We start from the raw sequence: 22,615 nt of genomic DNA on the forward strand, positions 1-22,615 counted from the left end.
ACAGGGAAGGCACGTATCACGGGAGGAGGGATTCTGTTGACCACATGTTTTGCAGGTCCACCCACCTGCTTTCTTCCCGGCGCCATTATAGGGTGGTGGCTAGTCATGTATCAATGCAACACCAGGCTTACAGAAATATCTCTGTCTTTTCTCATCAAAATTTAGTTCCCCCCCGGTCTGTTCAAATTCTTTACTACAGTCCAACCACACACGGACCATGTCTGTCAATTCATCATCTTCTAACTTCCCTCTCTTCTCGTTTAACAACACTTGCCAGGTAGCACTACATAGGATGCCTCCTTTACAGACACCTTTAACTCTTCTCCAACTTACTTAATCCTTTTATGAGGATGCCTCCTTTACAGACACCTTTAACTCTTCTCCAACTTACTTAATCCTTTTATGAAACGTTTGCCTCTCCTGTCCGCCACGTACTGTTCAGGTGAACAGTAACCCTTCGGGACACTTTCCTCATTTCCCATTATCTCTCGTACCTACTGAAGCCGCCTAAAGACCTCTGCATAGAGTAATCACTGGACGTGAAGACCTTTGAGTTCCGGTCAGCACACTCTGGGCTACCGCGAACCGCTCTCCACCCATCTGTGATCGTCCCCTTTATGGAGATTTGAGTCAGACACCGGGCTGAACTCCGATACAGGAACACAGGAGAACTCCGTGTCTCAGTCAATGATACTTGTCAACAGGGTCTTCACAACTTATAGGCACAACACAGTACATCAAGACTTTAAGAAAACATATGGGGTTCTTACTTTCATGCCCTCGAGGACGTCCCAGACTGCTTCCGCACCCCTCCCTCAGACGAACACCAAGAGGCTACACCAGGGGACACTTTATAGGCAAGATGACTAAATTTTCCTACCTCATATCACGGGTTGCGATCCCGGTGTCCGTTAGTGCGCCTCTCCTCGTCTGGTCTCTGGGGGTACGGGAACAGAGGGTCCAATCCTCGAGCCCCACGTTGGGTGCCAAAATTGTTCTGGTTCTGACAAAGCTGCCAGTTTGATTTGATGTACTGCTCCAAATTAATTAATTAAGATACGTGCACGGAGAGATCAGACAGACAACTCACTACATGGAGTTAATCAGTATCTCTGGTTTATTTCTGAAAACAACATGGGTTTCACGAGAGGAGGGAGTGAGGGGGGGGGTGAAAGATAAAGTATATATTTTCTATTGGCTATGAACTCTCTACTTTTCTGTAACCTTGACGGCCAGAGGAAATTCCTTCTCCCTCCCCCCCTTGTTCCTGGGTGAAACCGTTACTTCTTTCTTTGTAGCTGCTTGCTTGAGCTGAACAGAAACCACAAAGAAACACATGATAAAAACACAAAGTAAGATTCTAGTTTATAGGTGTTGGCTGAATGCCTGGCCACCATCTTAGCTCAACAAGCAAGTATCCATTTTGTATCAATAGTCCATAACAACTATGCGATGGTAGTTTGGCTAGCTATAATGTGGGCACTATACGTTGGTAGTTTGGCTAGCTATAATGTGGGCACTATACTTTGGTAGTTTGGCTAGCTATAATGTGGGCACTATACGTTGGTAGTTTGGCTAGCTATAATGTGGGCACTATGCGATGGTAGTTTGGCGGTCTATAATGCGGGCAATATGCAATGGTAGTTTGGCTATCTATAATGTGGGCACTATGCGATGGTAGTTTGGCGGTCTATAATGTTGGCACTATGCAGTGGCAGTTTGGCTATCTATAATATAGCAGCATTACTAGGGAAATATAGAGCACTATTACTTCATAGATCAATCCATAGCCGCAAAGCTAAAAAGCAGTTTTTAATGTGTGAATGCAAATGTGGTGACACCTAGTGGCTGCTATAAAAACTGCTCCCATAACAGAAGCAGCAACGCTGTTAAAAGGGGGAGCAAAAGCATTGCCTAAAAAGAGCAATGACTGAGCGCTATAGCCTCATGGCTACTACCACACCCAGCATCCACCGCAGACCGCGGCAGTTATAACCCATAAAAATAACAAGCCAGCATTCTACGTTCCGCCATTGAGACCCTGCGGCCAATCAAAGGCCTCGTCTCATCGGACCTCTGACCGGCCATCACTTGAGAGAGGCATTTTAATTGGGTAATTTTGATACATTTCTCACATTGGCGAGAAGCCTCCCGGAAGTGATAGTAAGTTACGGTTCACTTCCGGCGCGCACTGTAAACATCCGCTTGGTCCAGGATCATCGTGTTTTCCAGCATCTCCCGCGCGGCAAGTGTTCATATTCCATTGGAAGGCAGTTATTGGGGACGGAGCAGGGGCACTGCGCCCCCGGGGGGCCGCACAATGTCGGACACATGGAGCTCTATACAGGCTCACAAGAAGCAGCTGGATTATCTGCGGGAGAGGCTGCAGCGGAGGAGGAAAGATGTCACCTCTCAGCTGGCCCTGGGTAAGTGCTGTGTGCACACCGTGCGCTTCCTGGCAGTGCGTTCCTTCATTTCTAACAACCTGTCTCCTCCTCAGATCTGCAGAACCCGGAGGCTCCATCCTTCCGCAGTGACAGCCCAGTCCCTTCAGGGGCCCCACAGCCGCCTAAAGGAGCAGTGTCCACAGAGGTGACCCCAGACCCGGAGCTGGAGAGGAAGCTGCTGCACCACCTGTCGGACCTGTCACTTGTCCTGCCGGTGGACTCCGTGTGCATCCAGCAGGCCATCACCACGGTATACCAGATACTGCTCGACTAGTAATTCCAATGTGCAGTGCCATGTCATGTCTCTGTGATCACTGAGCACCTACTGGGGTGCAGGGGGACAACTCCCTTTTACGTCAGGGGGTGCACACCCTGCGGCTCGGGGGCCCCTGTCTAGTGGCTGCCCCCATTAAGGGTCCTGGCAGTGTAACCAGCACCATTAGGCATTATGCTGTATGCCAGGCATCCTCAAACTCTGGCCTTCCAGCTGTTGTAAAACTACAACTCCCACAATGCCCTGCTGTAGGCTGATACCTTTATGTTCGGGCATGCTGGGAGTTGTAGTTTTGCAACAGCTGGAGGGCCGCAGTTTGAGGATGCCTGGTGTATATGCAATCCATATGCCATAAATGTGTCAGCTCGTCCCTCGGGATTGGATTACTCTGGCAATATGGCCCCTGACCGAAAAGGTTGTGCACCCCTGTTTTCCATGAAAAGCACCAAGGCAAGCACAGTGGATTTAGAGATCCTACTCAATACAACCTGCTCCTGTGTCCTCTTCATGAGACCACCCCTGTCGTGTTATCGGTCTGTATTCTCTAACAGGTCCTTGAACTCAGAGGTGATCTTTAACATTATTAGTAATTCACATTAAGTAGGACACATTGTACCAGGGGCCAGCAGCGGAACTCCCAGCATGCACCCTTGTTAGGCCGTTCTGGCAATTCCTAGAGAAGTGAATGGAGTATGTTTGGAGTTGTAGTTTCACAATAGCTGCAGTTGCTGACCCCTCGTCTCTTTTTGCAGCAGCTGATGGTTCAATCTACCGCTATACCGGCTTACACTGTAAACTGTTTTCTCATTATTAGGCTCCTCTGTTTGATATATTAAAGGGTCACTGGGTTTTTAGAAAACTTTAGATATGTGAGAGAGATCATACATTTTGATCAGTGTGTGTGGGGTCTTAGGTCTTATACAGCTGACTTCTAGAACAGACCTTCAGTATAAGACCTCAGGCACACGACCGTTGTTTTGGTCCGCATCCGAGCCGCAAAAAACGCGGCTTGGATGCGGACCCATTCACTTCAGTGGGGCCGCAAAAGATGCGGACAGCACTCCGCATGCTGTCCACATCCGTTGCTCCGTTCCGTAGCCCCGCAAAAAAAAAAAAATATATATAACATGTCCTATTCTTGTCCATTTTGCTGATAAGAATAGGCATTTCTACAATGGGCTGCCCGTTCCGTTCTGCAAATTGCGGAAGGCACACAGATGGCTTCTGCTTTTTGCGGATCCGCGGTCTGTGGACCGCAAAAAATTGAACTGTCATGTGCATGTAGCCTAATTTAGATTTTTCAGGTTTGAGCTGCTAACACTCTTCTGCCTGAACTGTAACCTAAAAAGTATATATCTTTTTTTTCTATTTCATACTGTAGGCAGCTTATATAAAATGTATACAGTTTTCTGGAACTCTGACCCTTTTCCTCTCGTCATTGTAGCAGGACTTCTCTGTTTCAAGGCAGGCTGTTGAAAGCCTTTTACAGAAATTTGCTGCTCAAGAGCTGATTGAAGTGAAAGGCGCTGAGCCTGAAGATGACGACCGACCCACTATAGTAACTTTCGCCGACCACTCAAAGCTGTCTGCTATGATGGGAGCTGTAACTGAAAGAAAAGCCCCGACCATTGCACCAGGAACGAAAAAGAGAAAAATTCAGGAAAGTGATTCCTCAGCTTCCTCATCATCCACGTCTGCCGCAGGTGCAACCAAGGAGAAGAAAGCGTCAGAGCCACCACAAAAGAAAGCGAGGAAACACGCATCCCATGTGGACCTGGAAATCGAGAGCTTGTTGAGTCAGCAGTCCACCAAAGAGCAGCAAAGCAAGAAGGTGACTGATCTTTTCTTCTACACTGGCATGAAAGACGCCCACTGGTTGTACCAGGGGCAAGCCAATAGAAATATTTTCCAGGTTCCTTTGTTTTTGGCAGTGATTTTGTAATGCAGCTTCCCAACTACTGGGACCATGGAGCCTATATGTCGCACATATTATAAATCACTCCCTACTACTTTGATGGTCTGACCACCTACATCTCAGTAAGTGGGGCTTATATATCCATGATCTCATCACTATGATCTTTGCTGGAAATAACTAGCTCTAGGATTTAAACACCAATGTAATAATTCAGTTTTCTAGCTGTAAAAATGTAACTTTGTTGTGATGTATGGCAATAATATTGTGTTGGGGCACAGTTAATGTTCAGGTCAAGTGGCACAAAGTTTTATTCCTGGCGTTATTGGCATACTATAGTTTTAGTCCTGTCCGCGTCTGGGGAACCAAGGCACTGGATGAAAGACGGCAGAGTCTGGTAAAACATTGCGGTTATAAGGTCTATTCTTTACTCTAGATTTTAATACCGTTCTTATTGTGAAATCTTAGGTAAGCCGGGAGATCCTTGAACTTCTGAACACCAGCACAGCAAAAGAACAGTCTATTGTGGAGAAGTTCCGCTCTCGTGGGAGGGCTCAGGTCCAGGAGTTTTGTGACTATGGAACTAAGGAAGAGTGCATGAAGGCGTCTGGGGTGGACACTCCTTGTAAGAAGCTGCATTTCAGGTAATAGATTTTAGCAGTGTACCCCTGGTGCTCTTTGTCTTCTTGTAATGAAGAATTTCTGATTGCATTTTACACGTAGTCAGTTTGCTACTTTTCTAAAGGGGTATTCCCATATCATAATGAGCCATCCCCGACCACCTCCCATTAGGATGAGGTGGTCAGGACTATGGAAAAGGCATCATCCCCTTGTATAAGAGCTATATAAACAGTGGAACATGGCCACCTTGTCCGGGCTGCAGTGGCTTGGCGGTACCGCTTTCTAGAGATAGGTGCAGGACCATTTGCTATAAATGTTTGAGATTAGAATACCTCTTTAAGTGAAAAACAGTCCTTTACTAGATCCCCATGCTAGTGAGCTAAAGGATGATAGTCCAGTGCAACTTGTGGCTGGTCCTAATAGTCAATTAATCTTCACTAATGTCTATGCAGCCTATAGAGTTTTATAGCATGGAGATCTAGGCCCTCCCTGAAGTGTGGTACTTAGTGGGGAGCCTTAATGGTCAGGGATGTGTTATACATCACTGAACAGCTTCTCTCCAGTAGACCCTTCAACGACACGCATAACTCCGTTGGTGTCTGTGAGATTTATGATACAGATGAGCCTTGTCTTAGGCTACTTTCACACTAGCGTTTTTTGCGGATCCGTCATGGATCTGCAAAAACGCTTCCGTTACAATAATGCAACCGCATGTATCCGTCATGAACGGATCCGGTTGTATTATGTCTTCTATAGCCATGACTGCTCCATCTTGAACACCATTGAAAGTCAATAGGGACAGATCAGTTTTCTATTGTGTCGTAGAAAATTGATTTGTCCCCGTTAATTTACATTGTGTGCCAGGACGGATCTGTCTTGCTCTGCTTCATCAGGTGGACAGCAAAATGCTGCAGGCAGTGTCTTGGTGTCAGCCTCCAGAGTGGAATGGAGACAGAACGGAGGCAAACTGATGCATTCTGAGCGGATCCTTTTCCATTCAGAATGCATAAGGGCAAAACTGATCCGTTTTGGAACGGTTGTGAGAGCCCTGAATGGATCTCACAAACGGAAAGTCTTATTTATATGCAGTTTTTCACCAATGACAGAACCTAGAAATTATTATTTATTTATTTTTTATTTTTTACTACAGGCGTATCATAAACATTCACACGGATGAATCACTTGGTGACTGCTCTTTTCTCAATACCTGCTTTCACATGGACACTTGTAAATATGTTCACTATGAGATTGATGCATACGTGGAGCCTGCAGGAACCACACCAGGATCTGAGTCTGTTCCAAACCAAGATATGCCTTTGGCTAAAGGAGTGGGAGACCCAAGCGTAGGACGCCTGTTTCCTTCACAGGTAAGATCTGCATTCTAGGCCACAGGGAAGAGCTGAAAATGGGGAATTATCCAAGATTTAGCTGGTAATTGTGTTTCTGCAGAGTTACTAGTGTAGAACTAATGTTATATTGTTCAGCCCCTGGTAAATCTAATTCGAAAGGGGTTTTTCTAAAGACTATAATTATAAGATGATAGCCATGCTCCTCCTTTCATGGCCTGGACTGGGAGAGGTGATGGCCCAGGCTGTTTAACCTCTTTAATGCTGCTGGCAATAGTGACCGCAGCATCTAAACAGTTCGGGGGGGGTTCTCTCTGTCAGGCATCGACACCCTCGCTAATTGTGCGATGCCGATGTCTTAGCATGGCAGCCGTAGGCCTAATGAAGGCCCCAGGCCTGCCTGCAGTGTATGCCTGTCGCATTCTGATGGTGCCTATGCATATACAGACGTGGACAAAATTGTTGGTACCCTTTGGTCAATGAAAGAAAAAGTCACAATGGTCACAGAAATAACTTTAATCTGACAAAAGTAATAATAAATTAAAATTCTATAAATGTTAACCAATGAAAGTCAGACATTGTTTTTCAACCATGCTTCAACAGAATTATGTAAAAAAATAAACTCATGAAACAGGCATGGACAAAAATGATGGTACCCCTAACTTAATATTTTGTTGCGCAACCTTTTGAGGCAATCACTGCAATCAAACGCTTCCTGTAACTGTCAATGAGACATCTGCACCTCTCAGCAGGTATTTTGGCCCACTCCTCATGAGCAAACTGCTCCAGTTGTGTCCGGTTTGAAGGGTGCCTTTTCCAGACTGCATGTTTCAGCTCCTTCCAAAGATGCTCAATAGGATTGAGGTCAGGGCTCATAGAAGGCCACTTTAGAATAGTCCAATTTTTTCCTCTTAGCCATTCTTGGGTGTTTTTAGCGGTGTGTTTTGGGTCATTGTCCTGTTGCAAGACCCATGACCTGCGACTGAGACCAAGCTTTCTGACACTGGCTAGTACATTTCTCTCTAGAATTCCTTGATAGTCTTGAGATTTCATTGTACCCTGCACAGATTCAAGACACCCTGTGCCAGACGCAGCAAAGCAGCCCCAGAACATAACAGAGCCTCCTCCATGTTTCACAGTAGGGACAGTGTTCTTTTCTTGATATGCTTCATTTTTTCGTCTGTGAACATACAGCTGATGTGCCTTGGCAAAAACTTCGATTTTTGTCTCATCTGTCCACAGGACATTCTCCCAGAAGCTTTGTGGCTTGTCAACATGTAGTTTGGCATATTCCAGTCTTGCTTTTTTATGATTCGTTTTCAACAATGGTGTCCTCCTTGGTCGTCTCCCATGTAGTCCACTTTGGCTCAAACAACGACGGATGGTGCGATCTGACACTGATGTTCCTTGAGCATGAAGTTCACCTTGAATCTCTTTAGAAGTCTTTCTAGGCTCTTTTGTTACCATTCGGATTATCCGTCTCTTAGATTTGTCATCAATTTTCCTCCTGCGGCCACGTCCAGGGAGGTTGGCTACAGTCCCATGGATCTTAAACTTATGAATAATATGTGCAACTGTACTCACAGGAACATCTAGTTGCTTGGAGATGGTCTTATAGCCTTTACCTTTAACATGCTTGTCTATAATTTTCTTTCTGATCTCTTGAGACAGCTCTTTCCTTTGCTTCCTCTGGTCCATGTCGAGTGTGGTACACACCATATCACCAAACAACACAGTGATTACCTGGAGCCATATATATAGGCCCAATGGCTGATTACAAGGTTGTAGACACCTGTGATGCTAATTAGTGGACACACCTTGAATTAACATGTCCCTTTGGTCACATTATGTTCTGTGTTTTCTAGGGGTACCATCATTTTTGTCCATGCCTGTTTCATGAGTTTATTTTTTTACATAATTCTGTTGAAGCATGGTTGAAAAACAATGTCTGACTTTCATTGGTTAACATTTATAGAATTTTAATTTATTATTACTTTTGTCAGATTAAAGTTATTTCTGTGACCATTGTGACTTTTTCTTTCATTGACCAAAGGGTACCAACAATTTTGTCCACGTCTGTAGCTCTGACCATATAATACACTGCACTGCTTATGAAATGGTGTCATACATACTCAAACATAGAGGAAACCCACAGCAACTAATAATCTTCTAAAATGGGAAAGTCATCACCCTTTTAGTCTTCGCCGGGGTATGCCTAAAGGACAATATCTGCGCATTCGCAGAAATTGCTCCAATAAGGAAGACTTCCATCACCAGCCCAAGGATTTGCAATCAAGATTTATAAGGAGAGGATATCCACAGCAAATACTTAATAATGCCTGTAATAAGGACAGGACTGACTTACTTATTCCCAAATTTAAGGACAGTGACAGGAAAAGTAATGAGAAACAAATCATGCGCATTGTAGGGACACTTGATAATCAAAGCAGGAGAGTGCGGGGTGTCCTTAACAAGTACTGGGATATCTTAAAAATGGGCCCTGATATCGGAGATGTAATACCTGACCATCCCGCTATTACTTTTAGAAGAGGAAGATCCCTTAGAGATAGACTTGTACACAGTCACTACACCCACACACAAAGGGAATATATAATACGAGACTTTGCAAAATGCAAAACCTCAGGAGTGGTTTATCTTTGTACTTGTACCTGCCCACTCCAATATGTAGGTAAAACAGTAAGGGGACTACAGAGGAGGATAGGGGATCAACTAGGGCCGTGGTGGCGAACCATTTAGAGGCAGAGTGCCCAAACTGCAACCCAAAGTTCCAACACGGCATATTTAACCTGAATACCAATATAGTATATCTTCCATGTATTTTATCACTTAGCTATAATCGCCTACCTACATTCAGTGCGCTGCCTGTGCTTTTCATAGTGTGCCCTGCGCTGATGAATGGTACACCATAGACCTTTTTTTTTTTTTTTTTTTTTTTTTTTCCAGGGAGTGGGTGCCCACAGAGAGGGCTCTGAGTGCCGCCTCTGGCACCCGTGCCATAGGTTCACCAACACTGATCTAGGGGATATTAGGCATAAAAGGGACACCCCTATTTCTAGACACATACATGAAATACATGGTGGTAACCCTAGGTCTTTAAGCTTCTGTGCCATAGAGCAAATTTGTCCATCCCCCAAGAGGTGGAGATATAGAGAAAATCATCCTCCAAAAAGAGACAGAGTGGATGTTTAGGTTAAAATCTGTGCCCCCTGTAGGACTAAATGAGACTTTCATTTGTGAGTTTTTTTGTGAGAAACCAGATCCTTATCTTTTTATTTATTTTCTATTCTTATTTTGAAGTTCCTTTATTTACGCCACTCCGACAAGACCTATTTTTCGGTCAAAAATGATGTATTGGATCAGTGATTGATCTAACATCTACTTTTGTATTTATGGGATTAGGTTCTATTGTTGTGGAGACCCCTGACCATAATTCTGGCTTCTCCCCATTTTATACTCCTAAGATGAAGGGGTGTGACATTGGGCGTGCATGCGCTCCTCAAGTCCAGAGATGCCAATGACTGGCATATACAGGGCATTTGAACCTGCAGCAGGTAGCGCTGCGGGCCATTACTTCTATGGGCTTCCACATCAACCGTACGCCATTGTGCCTGTTTTGTTAAGTCCCCTGAAGAACCAATAATGTCAAAGGGGAAACGCGTTGGGACTTTTTATTTTGGAGACCTTATTGCTATTTGAGACTACCGACTGGAAAACTCTGGCATCACTACGAAAGGGGAACACCAGATAGGGACCTTCAGTGCAGGGTACAGCCACCTATAAGATGACTTATGGTATCTTGATAACCTACATCATTGTACCCAAGGTTCCTCTGTATCGTGAGTAGCCACTGTGGTGGTGTTATATTATATTTTATGCAGTAGTTCTATCTATCCATGTATAAGTGCCTCCAGTATCAATTTATCTACACGTTTGTGGGGATAATTATTTATTTTAAGGCATCTTAATAAATGTTAAGTTTTAAAGAGTAATTAGGATCTACTCGGTGATAGTTTGTTTGCGCCTTACTCAGTTTTTGTACCATATGCGATCAGTGAGGAATACAGTGTATTATAGACGTGATTAAAATATCGCCTTTTAAAGTCCCCTTGTGGGACTAGTAAATGGTTAAAAAAAAAAGTGGCAGACAATAGCGGTTATTCAATGGAAAAATTGCAAAAATAAAATCCCCTTCACATATTTGGTATCGCCACGTCCATAATGGCCTGCACTACATCATTTATCACAAAATTTATCCCGCGTGATGAGTGCCGTAAAAAAACTAAAACACGATAATGTCAGCATTGCTATTTTTTTGCTTATTCATCACCAAAAAAGGAATAAAAAAAAAATTACCAAAAACTGTTATGTACTCCAAAAACAATGACAACTACAAGCCGTCCTGCAAACATCAAGCTATAAATGAGAAAAATAAAGGTATGGGTCTTGGGCTGCAGCAATGCAAAAGTAGTAAAACATAAAAAAAATAATGCATTTAGTATCACTGTAATTGTACTGATCGAGAGAATAACGCTATCCTGTTATTTATTCCCAAAAAAGTATCCGGTAAAAATTCAGTGGCAGTATTGCTGTTTTATTTTATTTTTCCCAGTTATTCAGTAAGTTGTGTGTCCCAAAAAGCAGCAAATCAAAGCTTCCCAATAAAGAGATCTTTATTCATAGCAGATAACATCCAAGCATCAGCGTAGTCTACACGTTTCAGACCTTAGACATGTCGGTCCTTCATCATGACATATAAAAACTAAAATGAATCCGCTCCTTATAGACCAGGGTGTGATCACATACAATCAAATAATTTCCATCTCTTGTTTCTCAAGCAAAGGAGAAACCAATGTTGCAAACAGGGGTGGAATAAAGGAAGGAAGAGGATAAAATGGCATGACCATATCATCTATATAACGGCCATGCCATTTTATACTTAAAAAAAAAAAAAAAAAAGGGGGTTAACGTCAAAACAAAAAATTCTTCTCCCGCCGCGCCCCGGGGCTGACTTACAAGGGAAGTTTGAAATGTGGCAGCAACAGATGTCTTTGCTGTAATTACATGAACGTCTTCCAGACTGTTCCCTCTACCGCAAATGGCACCAGTTCTAGGATACGACAATCCGTGAATTGTAACACTGAGCATGCCGTTTATGTCATCACTTGTGAAGACTGTTTGCTGCAATATGTGGGTTGTACGACTGAACAGATTAGGGTCAGAATTAGGAAACGCTTGTCTGACATCCCACATTACAAAACACGGAATGTTTCAGCGGCCGCTGTTCACAAGGGCAGTATTACTGCGTTTGTAGTGCAGGGGGTGGAAAGGGTTTCTTTACCTGTTAGAGGGGCAGACGCTCCTGAGCAGGGAAGTTAGGGACTTGTGTTCCAGGCGGTCTGAATAGAAAACAGGATCTAGTTCTTCAGTACAAATTAATGTTTTTATGAAATTTGGATCCTTCCTGGATCATCACAATCCTCTTCCTTCCTTTATTCCACCCCTGTTTGCTTGAGGAACAAGTGATGGAAGTTATTTGATTGTATGTGATCACACCCTGGTCTATAAGGAGCAGATTCATTTTAGTTTTTATATGTCACGATAAAGGACCGACATGTCTAAGGTCTGAAACGCGTAGACTGCATTGATGCTTGGATGTTATCTGCTATGAATAAAGATCTCTTTATGGGAAGCTTTGATTTGCTGCTTTTGGGGATTTGTTTGACCCCGTCCAGGTCTTTCGTCCGTCCCTCCCACAGGTGAGCCCTGCAGTATTTGCTTTGTTCTTGAAGTAAGTTATGTGTACACCAAAATGGGGCCATTAAAAACTAGAACTTTGCTTCATCAATGGCAAAATAAATGAAAAATGATGAAAGAAATGCTTGGTCGCTAAAGCCCAAAATTGGCTTGTTACTAAGGGGTTAAGTTCATGAGATTCCTTACAAAAAAAAACATTCTGCAGTGTAAAGTTTCCAGGCAGGCACATCTGTTCACATTGTACTGCCTTATTTTGTATGAGCTGGCATGTGTGTGTGCCCTCTCCTGCGGGGCCATGCTTACGGTGAGGGTGCTGTCACCTGCAGGTCTGGGGCAGGTTTTGAAGCTAAAACCAGATGGATGTGGATTATAAAAGGAGATTGAGTATAAGACAAATGCTGCTGCTCCTTTCGATAAATTAAATAAAATATTCAATAATAATGTTCGATATAATAGCTGGAATAAGAAGAAGTCGCAGATGAAAATTATCGGTCTCTCCCGAATATTTATAATAAATGCTAGCTCATGGTTAGTTCCCAACCCACATTCATTCAATGACCGAAATATTCGAGACACAGATGGAAGTTGATGATTTAATACAATGACACTCCACCTACTCGTGGAGACAGCGGCGTCCCGCTGTATTTAACTGAAAAGTGATTGCTTAGTTTGGAATATGTACGATCTTACCAGGGGGTCTTTTTTTGGCTGGACTATAGGCCCTCGACTCGGTCCAATTTCTATGAAGGTTTAAAGTTCCGGTCTCAAGGGCTGTTTGATCAGATTCGAATTTGGCGCCAAACGAACTGCTGAATACACGTGGTCCTATGTTTGAAATCAGACGTCTTTCGTGTACTGATAAATTTTCCTCTTTGGCAGTTCGATATAATACGATAATGTCCAAGCCTCCTCTGTCTGGTAGTTGAAATTTACAAGATGAAAACCTTTTATATGCCTGTGAAGGTTCTCTTTTATCCAGGTCATGGTATATCTGTAAAGAATAAATCAAGGCAACTAGACTTATTGTAGATTTCTGGAAAACTTTTCACTCGTTCTTCCAACGAGCTTTCTTAATTCTGAGTGACTGTACAAGAATTCTCTGGGAATAAATATGTAACTGAATCAACATCTGGTAATTATACCCAGCATGGGGTCAGAGGTCATTATACCCAGCATCGAGCCAAAGGTGCTGATTCCATTATCCTAATTGGAGTCAGTAGGTGATATTGACCTCCCAGAAAAAGTGGTCAAGACAGCATTGTATGTGGCAGACAATAGATGTCTAACCCCCCCCCACCCCCCCCCCCCCCTCTATTAAAGCTTGGCTTCTCCATTTTTACATAGATGGCCTCCTTCACACCTCGTTTGTACCGATCGGCCTCCTTATCCAAAACACGTACTTGACTGTCTTCAAAGGTGTGACCTGTTTCTTTTAGATGTAAGTACACGGTTGAATCTTGACCAGAGGTTTTGGCTCTTCTATGCTGGGCCATACGCTGATGTAGTTGTTGTTTTGTTTCGCCGATATACAGTTCTGAGCATTCCTCATTGCACTGGACTGCGTATACAATGTTGTCCATCTTGTGTTTAGGCGTTGGGTGAACCAGTTGTTGCCTCAGTGTGTTGCTGGTTTTAAAGCAGACAGGGATTTATTAAAAATTATTTTGAGTTTCTCGGAACAACAACTACATCAGCGTATGGCTCAGCATAGAAGAGCCAAAACCTCTGGTCAAGTGCTGTCTTGACACCTTTTTCTGGAAGGTCATTATCACCTACTGACTCCAATTAGGATAATGGGATCAACACCTTTGACCCCATGCTGGGTATAATGACCTCTGACCCCATGCTGGGTATAATTACCAGATGTGGATTCAGTTACATATTTATTCCCAGAGAATTCTTGTACAGTCACTCAGAATTGAGAAAGCTCGTTGGAAGAACGTGAAAACGTTTTCAAGAAATCTACAGTACGTCCAGTTGCCTTGATTTTATTGCCTGATGAGTGCAGATAATACAAAGCCACACGTGGCTGCAGTTTGGGTAGACAGCTGGTTTCAAAGATGTCCAGTCTAACGTGTTCATTGTAGTACTACACTCATGCTAAGAGTAACGTCTGTCTCTCTTATGAATCAGTGGATCCGCTGTGACATTCGGTACTTGGACATGAGCATCTTGGGAAAATTCTCTGTGGTAATGGCTGACCCACCATGGGATATTCATATGGAGTTGCCTTATGGAACCTTGACTGATGATGAGATGAGGAAACTTCAGATCCCAGTACTGCAGGATGATGGATTCCTCTTCCTCTGGGTCACTGGCAGGTAAAGTCACTCTGCATTTGCAATGTATGTTAGGAGGCTTACCCAATGTATACTTCCGTCAGATAGCACTGTGTATAAGTAGCGTTCTTCCTTCACCTATTTTTATTTTTTTATTTACAAAGTTAAATTTTGCATTTTATTTTCCATTAAAGTAAGGGGATGCCTATTCCATACTGCTGGGGGAAAAAAGGACACTTGGAGTCCATCAGGTGAACGGGGGCCTATGGATATGCAATGTGAATGTGTATTAGACACCCCCGCCGCAGACGACTTTTGGAAGGAAAGTGTTCCCTCCCTGTAGTCGTCACATAGCTATCGGAGGTCACCGCTGCTGTTACATGCAGCAATGCCCTCTGTGGCATAGGGAGGAGAGATTGCTATGCCAACGCTCGTCCTCATGCAGGACAGCTGTGTGCCGGCAGCAGATTGCTACTACACTGCACAATCTGCAGCCGGCACTATTGTGATATTATTTGACATTTTTTGCATGCTTATTGTGTACATCGGGCATTTGGAGTATTACACTGCCAGATAATCGCTAATGATAGTTCATCTGCCAGAAAAACTGCCCGTCTAATACACCCTTTAGAATGAAGAGACCTCATGGACAGTTACCAACTAAGGGCTCTTTCACACTTGCGTTGTCCGGATCCGTCGTGTACTCCATTTGCCGGAAAAACGCAAGTGAACTGAAAGCATTTGAAGACGGATCAGTCTTCAAAATGCGTTCAGTGTTACTATGGCAGCCAGGACGCTATTAAAGTCCTGGTTGCCGTAGTAGTAGTAGTAGTGGGGAGCGGGGGAGCAGTATACTTACCATCCGTGCGGCTCCCGGGGCGCTCCAGAATGACGTCGGAGCGCCCCATGCGCATGGATGACGTCATCCATGCGCGTGGGGCGCCCTAATGTCACTCTGAAGCGCCCCGGGAGCCGCACGGAAGGTAAGTATACTGCTCCCCCGCTCCCCACTACACTTTACCATGGCAAACAGGACTTTAGCATCTTGGCAGCCATGGTAACCATTCAGAAAAAGCTAAACGTCGGATCCGGTAATGCGCCGAAACAACGTTTAGCTTAAGGCCGGATCCGGATTAATGCCTTTCAATGGGCATTAATTCCGGGGACGGCATTGCGGCAGGTGTTCAGGATTTTTGGCCGGAGCAAAAAGCGCAGCATGCTGCGGTATTTTCTCTGGCCAAAAAACGGTCCGGTCCTGAACTGAAGACATCCTGATGCATCCTGAACGGATTTCTCTCCATTCAGAATGCATGGGGATAATCCTGATCAGGATTCTTCCGGCATAGAGCCCCGATGACGGAACTCTATGCCGGAAAAGAACAACGCAAGTGTGAAAGAGCCCTAATAGTAACAGAACCGATATTTAGATCTCACTTATTGCATAATCTACTATAATTCATACAGTAATGTCTATAATAGGGTTGATACCATCATTTTTATTGGGTTTCGATGCCATAAAAAAGTATTGCGATACTCTATACCACGCAAAAAAAAAGCTGCGTGCATTCCGCATTTTTTTGTCACGTCAGGCCCATAATCGAATAGTCCTATCTTATTTTTTGGGGGGACAAAGTTAGGGGTAGAAACTGGGATCTTTTAATCCCTTGTCCTATTCACCCTAATAGAAATCTATTAGGGTGAATAGGATCTCACACACTCCCTGCTGCCCTGTGCATAGTACACACAGCAGCAGGGAGGTTACCATGGCAGCCAGGGATTCAGTAGTGTCCTGGCTGCCATGGTAACTGATCGGAGCCCCAGGATTACACTGCTGGAGCTCCGATCACAACTACCACTGTACCACCAATGAGGAGGAGGGGAGGGGACCCTGTTGCCACTGCCACCAATGTTTTCAATACTGGGGGGCGGGGGGTGCACTGCGCCACCAATGATTAACCTTTAATACAGATACAGGAGGCGGGTGCTCCGTCCCTCCCTCCCTTCACTATGTCCGTCCCTCCTTCTCCACTGTCTGGCCGGAGAGAACATGTTCTCTAATAAGAAGAGATACCAGACTGTGCAGTAGCACAGCCTAGTATCGAAAAAAATTAACATCCCGGTACCAAATCGATACTGGCATAAGAGTATCGATAGGGTTGTTTCGGGTCGAAATTTCGATACCCAAGTCTAAGTGTTTGAAACTTAAACATTAAAAATTATAATGTATTGACTAGGGTTGTTGCGGGTATCGAAATTTCGATACCCAATCAATACTTTTGTCCTGGTTTCGATATGATACCGGGATTTAAATTTTTTCGATCCTGGGCTGCGCTGCTGCACAGTCTAGTATCTCAGAACATGATCGTGCTGCTGTCAGCGCACTTATGTTCCCCATAGCAGCACAGGGGAGAAGGAAGCAGTCTCCCTCCCCCCTGTGCTGCGCTGCCAATGAGGAGGGGCGGGCGCACTGCGCCACCAATGATAGGAGGACCTTTCATGGGTCGGGACTTTAAGTAGCAGGCTACATAGAGCGGCGCCCAGGGATCGCCCTGCACTTACTATTATTCCTGGGTGCCGTTACCATGTCCTGCTCCGTATGCTAGATACTACTATTGGAGCAATGGGGAGGAGACATCAGCTTCTCTCCTGGGCGTTTCTTCTCCCTGGCTGTAGCGCTGTCCAATCGCAGCGCAGAACGTCCCAGTATTAAAAACATTGGTTGCAGTGGCCACAGTGTCCCCTCACCTCCTCTCATTGGCGGCAGTGACAGCTTCTGACCGGGGCCCCAGCAGTGTAATCCTGGTGCTCCGATCGGTTACCATGGCAGCCAGAATGCTACTGAAGCCTTGGCTTCCATGGTCAGCTCCCTGCTGCTGTGTGTACTATGCACAGGGCAGCAGGGAGAGTGTGAAGTCCTATTCGCCCTGATAGAGCTCTATTAGGGTGAATAGGACAAGGGATGAAAGATCCCAGGTTCTAGCCCCAAGGGGGGAAATAGTTGTTATTAAATAAAAAGTAAAAAAAACGCCAAAATATTAAGTATAAATCACCCCCTTTCCTAATTTTACATATAAAATATATAAACAATAAATAACATATTACATTCCGCCACATCCGAAAAGTCCAAACTATTAAAATATAAAAAAAAATCTATGCGTGAATAAAAAAAATAAAAACTGCGCAATTCGCCATTTTTTTTAATTGCGGAACGCACGCCCCCATACAGTATAATGTCTCCTTGTGTTTTTTTTTTTTTCTTTTAAACGGGTATTTATTCATTACATTTCTTGATATCGTTATCGTCTGATTATTTTGGATATTGCCCAACCCTAAGATGTTGTCAAGATAGTAGTCTGGTGGAGGGGGAATGATTTATCAAAGCTGGTGTATAGTAGAACTGCCCATAGCAACCAATCAGATTCCACCTTTCATTTTCCAAAGGAGCTGTGAAAGGTGTAATCTTATTGGTCGCTATAGGAAACAGATAGTTTTGATATATCTCCCCCAAAGTCTGTGGGACTGAGTACAGCCGTCGGCTATCTCCAGCTGTCCCATAGAGTCTGAATAAAGCTGCAGTGCGCATGTTTGACCATCACTCCATTGAAACGGGGGACACAGGGCTCCTGTTTTCCTGATCAGTGGTGGTCCCAGCAGTCTGACAACCACTGATCAGACACTTATCACCTATCCTGTTGATGGGTGACATACGGTCATTGTGGAACAACTCCTTTAATTAACCATCTCCTGTTGGCCTGGTCACTTTCTGATCCGACCAGGAACTCTGTATGCCCCTTGTGTTACGGTTGTTCATAGATTTGCTGAAATTCTATCTCTGATTGCAGGGCTATGGAACTAGGTCGGGAATGCTTGAAGTTGTGGGGGTGAGTGACATCTGTGTCTTTTAATAATGAAATATTGGTTATTGACTGTATTAACTAATGCATTTCTTTCTGAATTGCACATTACACACAGATATGAGCGAGTGGATGAAATAATTTGGGTGAAAACCAACCAGTTACAGCGAATTATTAGAACTGGAAGAACTGGCCATTGGCTTAATCATGGCAAGGAGCACTGTCTGGTAATGATCGTCAGCAGTATCACTGGTCATAGAAATGTGCATTCTGCTAATCTGTGTGGCATCTGCCTGATACATGCGCACTGTTCATTTTGTAGGTTGGTGTGAAGGGGAACCCTCAAGGATTTAACCGAGGTCTAGACTGTGATGTTATTGTGGCTGAGGTGAGATGTTTATCACTATCTATCTTTACAAAAATAATTGCTCAGACAATGGGGGCATATCCCATATGCTCCCATTGTCCAATAGGTGCGGGTCCCACCTCTGGGACCAGCATCTACACCGAGAATGAGCCCTGAAAGTGGTGGAGAGCGCACTGTGCATGTGCAGCCACCCTCCGGTTCTATGAGGTTGCCGAAAATGGCGCTGGCTCAACTATTTCCATTGGGCCCGTAGAAGTGAATGGGAGCAGTGGCTGCGCATGTGCAGTGAGCTCCCATTCACTTCTATGGGGAGAGCGCTTGGTAGAAGCCGGGGAAACCCAGGATCCTCCAGCCACCACTTTCCCTGCTCCCTTCTCCGTGTAGGTGCGGGTCCCAGAGGTGGGACCCGCACCATCAGATCATGGGGATATATCCTGGCGTTATGCCCCCATTGTCTCAGATGGGAATACCCCTTTTAAAAGGGTAGTCCCACTGTAGATAAATATGGAATATTTGTAGTATCTGCCATAAATTTATAGGGTCCCACACCTATGTCCAGAACCTGTCGGTGAGAGGGCCACTGCATGCAGACAGAGAATGCATGCCCCCAAGGCTCTCTCCATTCACTTCTACAGAAGTTCTGATGTTCCCATGCCTCTCGTTGAAGTAAACGGACCAACCACTTCTCCATTTATTCAATTTATTCTGTGCTTGAATGCAGTGGCTTGCAACCGTCTCGCCTTGAATAGAGGTGGAGGCTTGTGACATCTATTGCCTGCCACAGTGCTGTTCTAACACCTCTCCTGAGGCAGTTTAATCACACCTAATGACATCAGTCAGGCAAATTGCAGTGAACATCTTACCTCCATGAGATCTGTGACCTTGCTGACTGAAGCATGACTTACCAGGATTTCATGAAGAATATTTCTTGTACAAGTTATTCTAATTTCATTTAGATGACTTAGGAAATACAAGCCCATTTGCTTGATTTATTACTACGGCTATACCCACGAGATGGATGAATGGGCACCTTTACAAACACCCCTCTGAGAATACCTCTTTAAAGCTTGCCTTCAGTTTCAGTAAACTTCTAGTGTCATAGAGACATACCTCAAGTTTTATGAAACTGGAAGTTATGCTGTGACAAATCACTGTATACTGTGGTTCCGTCATACTAACCCGCACAAGTGTCAGATACTTATTCCCTATCCTGTGGATATGAAATACGTACTGTTAGAGGCATAATGGAGGGGGCGACATAAAAGACAAGTTTCACATCTCCGGCAGCAATTCTGGCTGAGGCAACCAAAATGCCTGCTGCCCCCATGAACTCTAATGGGGTCCGGCAGAGATTTGGCCGCTATCCAGAGAATCAGCCAGACAGAAATGGCTGCGATTGTGTCCGGCTGATGCCCAGCATTCTCTGCCGGATCACCGCGCCGGAGACTTGAAACTAGCCTAAGCATTCTTGTTCTGGTGGATTTTAAATATGGGAGAAAAAAAAAAAGCAATTTGGTTATTTTCTTTTACCATTTGTTCCCTTGTCTCCTGCATGATGTGGAGATGGCATTTGCTTCATTTCTTACCTTGTAAGTGTGGTCTTTCGTCTAGGTCCGTTCTACCAGTCACAAGCCTGATGAGATCTATGGAATGATTGAACGTCTTTCTCCGGGCACTCGTAAGATTGAGCTGTTTGGACGTCCACATAATGTGCAGCCAAACTGGTGAGTGCTTTGGGTTCTTTTCATACTTGTTCACCAGTACGGAGTGACTTAGTTTTTCTGTGATATTTCCACAAGATAAAATACGAGTAATATGATTCCTGGGTGTTCTTCACACTGCAGTATTTCAGCAAAGTCTGTGTCGGTAACCACTGATGCTTTCTGTGCTTTCATGTTCAGGCAGAGGCTCAGTCATTATTAATCTAATGATTAAATTCTTTTTGGTATTTTTTTAATTAAATTTTTTCTGCCAAAATGAGATCTGAAGAACATGCAGCAATTTGGACGCCACAAGAAAAAACACCACAACCATTAGGGCCTACACTGCACAATGGTCAGACTGCTTATCAGTATGAATGCTGGTTCTTGATGATTGGCCCATGGAAAGTTGTGCTCCTGACCACCCAATGAATGAGAGAAACACTTGTTCATTGGGTGAAATCATCACATTAAATAATTTGTTTCTGGGCAGCAGAACCTGGCAGTAGTCCTCACTTGTCCCCATACAGTGGAGGGGATTGCAGCAGGTAAAGGCAGTTCTTGCCTCCACTGACAAGTAGGCAGTTATCAAGAAGGAATGGTTCAGATATCATATAGTACATGACAGTATCCTTCCAACATGGATAGAACCAGCCTTGTACCTCACATGGTTCCAGAGATCTCCACATTCACTGCTCCAATTGCTCTGCTAGATTATCTCCAGTGTGTCCTTTCTGCTGCAGAAGGACATATGGCTGGTGGCAGCAGAAGATTTAAACGGAGCACGTTCAGGGAGACGGGCAAAAAATAAGAAAAAGAACAAACAGCAGGTGGCGCTATACAGATACATTTTATTGAATAACTCACTGGCTGTACAAAATGTTTAATTACATACAATTACAAAAGTATTCAGATCCGGGTGCTGGGTGGAATGTATAATAGTTTGTGACAAAACCCCTTTAAGAGATTAAAAGGGCTGGCCATTTTACAATGGCTTTTTCAAACTGCCATAAACGGTCAGTATTGTATGTACTGGGGCCCCAGCTGCCCTGAGTGAACATGTTCCCCACGCATAGATGCCCATGGGCTGCAAGATGCCAGCAGTCACATGACTTGTTCACATGACCGTTTCCTCAGGCTGTTACTGGGTACCAGTACTTCTGCAAGGGCCACATGTGTAAATAAAGGGGATTCTGCATTTGCCAATATATAGGATGAAATCAGTGGCAAATCACAGATTTGCTGCAAATTGTGACATTTTTGTACATTTTTTTTTTTTCCTATTTTTGCTACAATTTCTTAATTGCATTTGTCCCCCCAGAGAGGTGTGCGTGTTAAGTGCACAGAGAAACCTCAGCATCTCACTACTTCTTCTTCTTTTTGTAGGATCACTTTAGGCAATCAGCTGGATGGAATCCACTTGTTAGATCCAGATGTGGTAGCTCGATTTAAGCAACAATATCCAGATGGAGTTATTTCCAAACCCAAAAATATGTGAACACGTCGGCTCTACTAGGATGAGCGATGAATAAGGACTGTTTTTTTATACTGTTTAGGCCTCGTGGCTGACATTGGATTTTGTATAAATGGGGGTTTATGTCATCACTCCTCTTCAGCAATGCATTGACAAAATAAACCAGAAATCTGTGATGTCATCCTCGCTTACTTGATAAAGAAAACATTCAATCTTTTAGCCTGGGAGATGCAATTAAATATTCCTTACAAACCACTACGGGGACATTTTCGCAACTGCGGCTTGCCTAATCGGGCCCGAATACGGGCGTCAGTTGGCCAAATTTTTTTCTGTTTTCGTTTTTTAAAATCTGTCTGACTGAAACAGATCGGATGGGGGATCCGATGGCGAATCCAGCAGGCTTTACTCTTTCGGAACAGCCTGCCGGATCTTCTGTTGCAGATGCAAACATACCGTAAGCGCAGGTTCACATCATGTTTTTGCCATCCGTTTAACACATACGTTGGGGGAGGGGGATACAAAAGTGTGGTGTGCAGAGTCCAGTAAAAAAAAAAAAAAAGTATGTG

At 44.1% G+C, this 22,615-nt stretch overlaps 1 protein-coding gene across 1 annotated transcript; it reads left to right on the top strand.

Annotated features, from left to right (window-relative positions):
• Positions 1-2,172: 2,172 nt before the first annotated feature.
• On the top strand, positions 2,173-22,230 carry METTL3 (methyltransferase 3, N6-adenosine-methyltransferase complex catalytic subunit). The gene is made up of 11 exons (XM_044288078.1): positions 2,173-2,426; positions 2,501-2,697; positions 4,166-4,552; positions 5,102-5,277; positions 6,405-6,621; positions 14,509-14,696; positions 18,497-18,535; positions 18,627-18,735; positions 18,831-18,896; positions 20,487-20,599; positions 21,962-22,230. Exons 1-11 carry the CDS (start codon positions 2,321-2,323, stop codon positions 22,071-22,073), a joined length of 1,710 nt encoding a protein of 569 aa, XP_044144013.1. The 5' UTR covers positions 2,173-2,320; the 3' UTR covers positions 22,074-22,230.
• The last annotated feature ends 385 nt before the right edge of the window (positions 22,231-22,615 follow it).

Source organism: Bufo gargarizans, chromosome 1 (genome assembly GCF_014858855.1).
Source record: "Bufo gargarizans isolate SCDJY-AF-19 chromosome 1, ASM1485885v1, whole genome shotgun sequence".
NCBI lineage: Eukaryota > Metazoa > Chordata > Amphibia > Anura > Bufonidae > Bufo > Bufo gargarizans.

Coding starts and splice junctions, on each gene's coding strand:
- METTL3 (XM_044288078.1), top strand. CDS start 2,321: ATGTCGGACACATGGAGCTCTATACAGGCTCACAAGAAGCAGCTGGAT. Junction 5,278..6,404: donor TGTAAGAAGCTGCATTTCAG/GTAATAGATTTT, acceptor TTTTTACTACAG/GCGTATCATAAACATTCACA. Junction 18,536..18,626: donor GAATGCTTGAAGTTGTGGGG/GTGAGTGACATC, acceptor CATTACACACAG/ATATGAGCGAGTGGATGAAA.